Source organism: Elaeis guineensis, chromosome 9 (genome assembly GCF_000442705.2).
Source record: "Elaeis guineensis isolate ETL-2024a chromosome 9, EG11, whole genome shotgun sequence".
Taxonomy (NCBI): Eukaryota; Viridiplantae; Streptophyta; class Magnoliopsida; order Arecales; family Arecaceae; genus Elaeis; species Elaeis guineensis.
In genome coordinates, this window is record NC_026001.2 from 77,497,636 (window position 1) to 77,505,592 (window position 7,957).

At 37.1% G+C, this 7,957-nt stretch overlaps 1 protein-coding gene across 1 annotated transcript; it reads left to right on the forward strand.

Moving 5' to 3' along the window:
• Positions 1–3,780: 3,780 nt before the first annotated feature.
• Positions 3,781–6,384, forward strand: LOC140851708 (glycine-rich RNA-binding protein 4, mitochondrial-like). Its single transcript, XM_073243760.1, is given in 5 exon segments — positions 3,781–5,153; positions 5,262–5,330; positions 5,860–5,894; positions 5,896–5,967; positions 6,062–6,384. Coding segments are annotated over 5 exon segments (429 nt in total). The 5' UTR covers positions 3,781–5,017; the 3' UTR covers positions 6,179–6,384.
• The last annotated feature ends 1,573 nt before the right edge of the window (positions 6,385–7,957 follow it).

A 7,957-nucleotide genomic window follows, 5' to 3' on the forward strand; every position in this document is an offset into this window, starting at 1 on the left:
GATCAGATATCACTATATCCATATCCATATTTGTGTTGTTTGACAAATACAAATACGGATGTGGATATTAGTCGGATGCAAAAATGCATATCAATATGTTTTTTAAACGGATACGGATACAAATTGGATACTGCAAGTATGGATATAAATATGGATATAAGTCAGATAACTAAATTTTATGACCATATAATGAAAGAGATTACTAAGTAGATGATAAATCAGATTAATAGCATATTGATATGGTTATATATTTTCCTTAAAAGGTCATAGGTACGATATAAATTAAATATGATTACTAATCAGATATTCGGATACGGATTAGATATCCATATCCATATCCATTTTTCTTTGACAGATGTGGATACAGATACAGCTATCAGTCGGATGCTCAAATTTTTATCTATATCTGAATCGATTCGAATACAATGGATAATATCTAGTCCACCTTGACCCTACTTTATAACAAAAGGACACATACAAAACAACATATTAAGACAAGGTTAAAGTTTTGAAGTCAAAGAAAAAAAGAATTTGGTTGGATTGCTGTTGCTTGATTTCAAGTTTCTCTTGCATATATTTTCAGCAATAAGGTTTGCTGCAAAGCACCACAAAAAAAGGAAACATGTTAATAAAATATGAATATATTGAAATTATCAAGAGTAAAGGGGGAAAGGAAATAAACAATGGACTAACTTGTTCTGTGTTAGAATAATGTTTCTTTAGATTCTCTATTCATGTAGCTATCTTACATATGGACTTGCAATCATCCTTCAAAGGAGCTAGAAAAGAGGGATGTTGGTGTTAGCAATAAGAGGATTGTGCAGTGTTAAGTGAGGGTGGAGTGATAGAGTACCAGCCCTGGATGAGTTCAGGATTGGGCATGATGGCTGAGTAGAGTGAGGGATTTGGGTTTAGGATTACATGGGGCGTTAGATCCTCCTTTCCCCAATTACCCATGCTTATCAACATCCTAGAAGAAAGTTTTCTACTTGAATAAATTAGTTTTTTTGTAAATATGATTGTTGAAAGAATTGGCCGCCTCGATTCAGCGATCAAACCAAGGGGCTTTATATAATAGGCACACAAAAAACAACTTCCTAAGTTACCCTTATTACAATACAAGCACAAGATAACTAATCAAGGGTAAAATAGGTAAGGTAAATAAGGCAACATAAAATAACTAAAATAACAAAGTCTCAACACTCCCTCTCAAGTTGGAGTATATAGATCTTGCAAACCCAGCTTGAAGCAACAACTCTGAAAGGATTGTTTGGATAATGCCTTAGTGAATATATCTGCAGTTTGATTAGTTGAGCGAACAGAAGGTGTAGTCACCAGCTTCTTGAGAATAGCATCACGAACAAAATGGTAGTCCACTTCAATATGTTTAGTCCGTTCATGAAAAATTGGATTTGAGGCAATGTAGATGGCTGATTGATTGTCACAGAACATTTCCATGGGTGTAGAATGAGAGAAGCCAAGTTCAAGTAAGAGATTTTTTAACCACATGAGTTCTCCAACTGTATGGGCCATAGCATGATATTCGGCTTCTGAGCTGAAACGAGCAACAGTACTTTGCTTTTTGCTTTTCCAAATAACTAGATTGTCACCTAAGAAGGTGCAATAACCCGTAGTGGAATGTCTATCTTCACATGATCCAGCCTAATCAGCATCAATAAAGGCAGTAAGCTGATAATGACTATTCTTTTGTAAGTAAGCCCTTTTCCAGGGCAGCTCTTTAGATATCTTAACATCCGACATGCAGCTTCCTAATGACAAACTCTAGGTGCATCCATAAACTGGCTCAGGACACTAACAGTGAATGAGATATTAGGCCGAGTCATGGTAATATGGATCAACTTGCCAATCAGCCGTCTATAGTGTGCACAGTCTCCAAACAAATCACCCTCTTCAGTTGTCAGCTTAAGGCTAGAGTCCATTGGAGTTTCAGCAGGTTTGGAATCTAGCACACCAGTCCCTTGTAATAAATCAAAGGTATACTTGCGTTGAGATAGATTTAGTTTGTTCTTAGTACGGACAACTTCAATACCAAGGAAGTAGTGCAGTGATCCAAGGTCTTTTATCTGAAATTTATTCTTAAGCCACTGTTTAGTCTGAGTAATTATCTGCAAGTTATTCCCTGTCACAATGATATCATCAACATAAACCACAAGTATAACCACACTATTATCTTGATAACATACAAATACAAAATGATCGGCATAGCATTGGGTAAAATCATATTGACCAATGGTCCTGTTGAATTTATCAAATTAGGCCCTTGGTGACTGCTTAAACCATAGATAGTTTGTTGCAGTCTGCAAACTTTCTTGTCCTCCCCCTGAACCACACAATCTGGAGGTTGGTCCATATACACTTCTTCTAGTTCACCATAGAGAAAGGCATTTTTAACATCTAGTTGATGAAGAGGCCAATCTAGATTTATAGCAAAAGAAAGAATTACTCTCACAGAGTTCAGCCGAGCTACCGATGAGAAGGTTTCAAAGTAATGCACTCCATATGTCTGTTTAAACCCTTTGGCAATAAGTCTTGCCTTGAGTCTCTTAACTGATCCATCAGGTAGGTACTTGACTGTATACACCCAGCGACATTTCACGATTTTCTTTCCAGGAGGTAAAGTAACAAAGTCTCAACAATGATATAAGGGCATTCTTGAAAGACCTGATTATTCGAACTTGCACAGATTTAATTCTATAGTCTTTCTTCATTGGGCTATGACTATAGATGATTATTTATGTATATTAAGGAGGGAAAAGGTTTATAAAAACCTATTTGAATTATTCAACATGCCTATGATTGTAAAATTAAAGGCTATTTGTCTGATGAACAAATAATTGACATGGAAGATGAGTTGAAACTCAAACTAAAACCATTTTCCTATTTCATAAGCAAATCACATCTGATTTTTTCTTTTTCACTTCTTGAACAAGGGTGTAAAATGGTGGAGAGTACATCTAGAATTACTAAACTCCTTGGAATTGCTTACATGGTATTCTCTCATATTAGTACAACATTAGAAAGTTGAATATTAGCATCAGATGTCAAGATCATTTATGTGTACTTCGACAAAACACATCAGCAAATTTCAAACAGTTCTTTCGTATGTCTAGTGTTCCATAGGAGAGAGGGAACAAAATACTTCAAGTTGATTGATGGGGGCAGTAATCAGATCGAATTTTAATGCTAGAATTGAGAATTGATGGAAAACAAGACTGTATGCTTCACAGCGTAAGATCACAAATACATGTATAGGTGTAGTGCATGGAGGCAATTTACCATAAATGCCCCCACTGGGTTTCTACAAGTTTGAGATGGCCAGCAAGACCTAGAGTGGAAAAAGGGAACCTTAAGAAAATCTTGAAGATCAAGACAATATCAATTATACCTAAGTTCAGTAGCTGTACTTTGGCATATTTTGATGGTTCTATGATGGAATAGGCTGATTTGTTGCAAACAATAAATACTGCTCTATCAGTGGTAATAGTTAGACAGATAGGTGACATCTTGCACATCAAATTTGTCATCCGAGGCATCCTTAGGTTTTGCTTGGGGTGATGAGGTACAATTCTGTAACAGTGAGTTTGATTGGATTGCCATATCATCAACTTAATATTAGCCTACCTATACTTTTTCTTCATTTCATCTTCTCATGAAATGACTTGCTGGCTTCCTTCCCATCTCGAAAACAACAACCTGCCTGAAGTGATCCATGTAATTCATAGATGTCCAAAGATCCTTCTATATCATTAGGATTATCAATGGAATCTTTGACTTGAGACATCCCAATTCTTGGAAGCAGTTGTGACTACTAGCAATTGAAGGTCTAGTTAGCAGAGGGCTCCTGGAATGGATGTATAGGAAGAAGAGGTGCTCTAGTTTTGTCTTCATATTTCAGATCCTCAAAACTTTCTCGTCTATGATGTTCTTCAAGTTGTTGCGGAAAAAGAATTTGTTTATGTGGCCCTCTTTTATGATGGCTTTGCATGTTTCTTTGCATTTAAATCTTGATTGGCCCTCTTTTAAGAAAATTCTTTCACATTTAATCTTGAATGAGAATCTGCATGTTTGCAACTGTTTTGTGTATTTTCTACACTAGGGGTTCCAAAAAGAGACAAAGAATAGGTTGTGAGGGTTTTCTTGTTTGACCATGTGCTTTGCAAGTAAGAGAAATGAAAAAGCTGAAAGTGAAAGAACTTTCTTAATCTTCAGAGCAATCTGCTGCTTTCTCTCCTCCCTCACTCTCTCAAGGTTCCTCCTCTCTTCTCAATTGTTATATCATTGTTATCTGCATGAAGACATGCTGATAGTAGGTATCTTGCTGCTGTGTTCCCTGAGTTGGTGCATGAAATTGGTTATTTTCAATCCCCTCAATATCCTGTACTCTCCAACATGAGATCAGGACATTAATTGGACTTGACCTATTAATTTGTTCATAAATTTATCATCTTCCTGCTCCAAGAATTTCTGGGCAATAGCTCTTTTTATTAGTTGGATCCATCTACTTCTGTTTTAAAGCTTCTGAAATCCTATGTGATCTAAATCTGTAATATTCTTCACCTAAATCTAGTATTAATGCTTGTGAAAATGCCAGGACAGCACTCCTATAAAAACTATCTATTCCTTATATGGGTTCTTCAAAACCCTAGTTCATGCATCTTTATAGTCCTTTGCAGCCCTCGACACTGATACTGTTTTCTTTTTCCCAATCACATATAATAGTTATCTCCCTAGAACTTCCCATTTTTAAGCAACATGCATGTTATCTCTCTTTAGTTGGCAGTGTCATGATTGATGACCTTGTTTCGTTTCTGTTCTGTTTGTATCTTTACTAGGTCAATTTCTTCTGAAATAAAGCAAAGTAGTTTTCCTGTTTGATTTTGTGGATAGTTTATTTTGATTTTGTTTAGTGTTTGTAATTTTAATTTTTGAGAGAAGTATTAGTAGTTTTTATTAACAAAGTTTCTGCATATAAGCTTTTTGGATATATCTATAGGAGATGGCATTTTGTGGCAAAGTTTCAAGCTTGATTAGGCAAAGTGTTTTGAAAATTTCTGTCCCATCTGGACCTCTTCCGTCAACACACATGCTCAGTGCTATCCGCAGTTTTACATCTACAAGACTCTTCATTGGAGGTTACTCTACTTTTCATGATAATTGTTGTGCACAAGTCTACAATCATATGTCCAAAGTTCTTTTTTAATTGATTTTTTTTTTGCCTGTTTGCTATCACATATTGTCAGGTCTTTCATTTGGAATTGATGATCAAACACTAAAGGAGGCATTTAGCAGTTTTGGGAATGTAACTGAAGGTAAATACCTTTCAATCAGTGCTCCTGAACATCTCAGCTAAGCCATCAATCTGCCAAAATTTAGTTGACAAATTTAGAATCTCAAGTTGGAAGTAGAGTTCATTTGGAATTGAATGAGAGGAATAGATTCTATCACTGTAACACTATTGATTCTTTTGATCCTTTTTGGTTGGCAAGCAGAACATGCCAAACTTTCTGTAGGGTATATCTCCAATCTATTATATAAGGATGTTGTTCCTACCTACTACATAGGTGGAACAAAGGCTCAGTTCTGGGAATGCACATAAGAGTCGAACGTGTAGGTTACCTACCTACCACATTTGTCATGCCGATGTAAAACCACTCTCTAGTGCAACTATTGTATTGCACTATGAGGGATTCATGTGAAGATTGAGATATGTATCGAGGTCATCATGGATGGCAAATGGGGATGTCAATGTATGAAAGCCTATCCCACTACAGTGTACACATAATTCAGTTTTTATATGGTGTATCTAGGGATTGTAATGTTTTGTTGTTTATGATGCAGCACGAGTTATCCTGGACAGAGACACTGGCAGGTCTCAGGGGCTTTGGGTTTGTGAATTTCGAAAGTGATGAAGATGCCAGCGCAGCTATGTCTAGCATGGATGGTCGGGTATGCAAGTTTCAGTTCCAATTGCACCTGTCCACAAACTCATTATACAACCTCTCATTAGATGTTAATTTAATCATTCTTTCAATATTTTCAGGAACTGAATGGAAGGACCATTCGCATAAGCTATGCTAATAGTGATAGACAACCAGCTCGTTTCGGTGATTACAGTGGCAGGAGCAATAGAGGGTTTCAAGGGAATGGGGATTCATAGACTAGACCAGCTGATGATGGATATTGAAGGCTTTAGTTAAAGTCTTGAATGTATATAGAGGGGTATGCTATTTGAGTCATGTTTGTCTGTTTGGATCTGTGGAGCAGCCTTCAGTTATCTTGATTCAGAGTAAACTAATTAAACCTGCAAACTGGTCTCAAGAGTCAGTTTTAACTATAATATACTCATGTAATTGTTTTGGCCAATGGTGGGTTGCATTTCATCTGTGTGATTCATAAGCTACATGTGGGCATTTCACCTGGTTTAATCTCAGGCTGGTACAATATTGGGACAGGTTGTGATAAACCGAATAGGACCAGAACCACTGAAAAGAAGGCAGGGTAAAAAATCAAAGAAAGTTGTGTCATAGAATTCTAGGTTGTTCCAGCTATCAGGATGCAATCATTTCATTCTGTCCTACTTCATGCCAAATAAGAGAGTTTGGATGTCCTGGTCTATGGTAGAACTAGTGCCCTAGGGTGACTTACTGTTGTATCACTGATGCCATGGTTGTTAGGGCATATTGGGGTGTGAATCTTGAGATGATGTTTTATCTTCTCATCTCCATCAGATTACAATCTTTTATGTATCATTTCTACAAATGAAACAAGTAGTTTATTACTTATGGTTCTGCATAATTCAACGGTGCCCTATTCATGATTATGATAAGAATTTGTCTCTAGTCCTATTCATGATTATGATAAGAATTTGTCTCTAGTTTTTGGTTGGTGACCTTTTTGCTCACACTTGCACAAAAATGTGGATTTGAATTTTGTGGGTTATCTCATGCATCTTTGTATGTCATGTGTGTGGGTTATTCCTTCTCTTGATGCTGTCATTCCGTGTCCAAGGCCTGTTTGGGCGCACAGGCATGAATTACTAATGGATGGCAAATTTTGAAGAACTATTCTTATCCGTGGAAGAATCATACGGAAAAATTTTACCTGGTTTCTCTGGAGATCTACCATCTGCTTGGTAGGAGAGCTCGCAACCATCTCTCTTTCCCAACTACCAAAGAGCTTCCCACCTCATCCCCACCTCCACCCTTCCTTACCCCAAGTCCAGATACAAAACAGGACCCTAATTAGCTAGAATAATCTAATGGTGAACTTTTTTAGGAGGAAATCAACAATGCCAAGATCATAAGTGGAAATAACCTTTTGGAAGACTTGCCAATGACGCAATGAAGTCTGAGATGCATTATAGCCGATGGTAATCCTCCTACCCTCCAAAGATCTTGGAGCATTATTCCAAGATCAAGGAGCCGAGTCCGACTTAAAGACACAAACCAAGGCATCTGGTAGTAGATCTATCACCATCCGATGGCATTGGACAACAATATACCCACCATCCAAACCCTTCCACCAATATCTAGGTCACTATCCGAAAGAAATTTATTCTAGGGCACCTTTTCAATGAGAGTTGCTTTATTGTGATTTTGTAGAGCTACAACTTTTAGTTATTCTCAAACTCTAAGGGTGCTCAGTCGATCATTTTACTTGTTAGGGATCCTAGAGACTATGCACATCCTAATATAAGCTCTATTTTGATGAGTCAATGAAAGTTTTTTATTTTGATCCGTTAATGAAAGATTCTTTTCTTTGCACGGTGGAGTCTACGTAGGTTCGAGTAGATTTTAGGAATGAGGGCGCGGCCAATTTCTGGAGTGTTTGGTTGTGACATGCTTTAAGATATCAATTGGTGAAGCTCTTGGCAAAAAGAAGCCCTTTTGGTAGGGAAGTGATTAGTCCTCCGTTTCCCTAGCCTATTAGATCATAA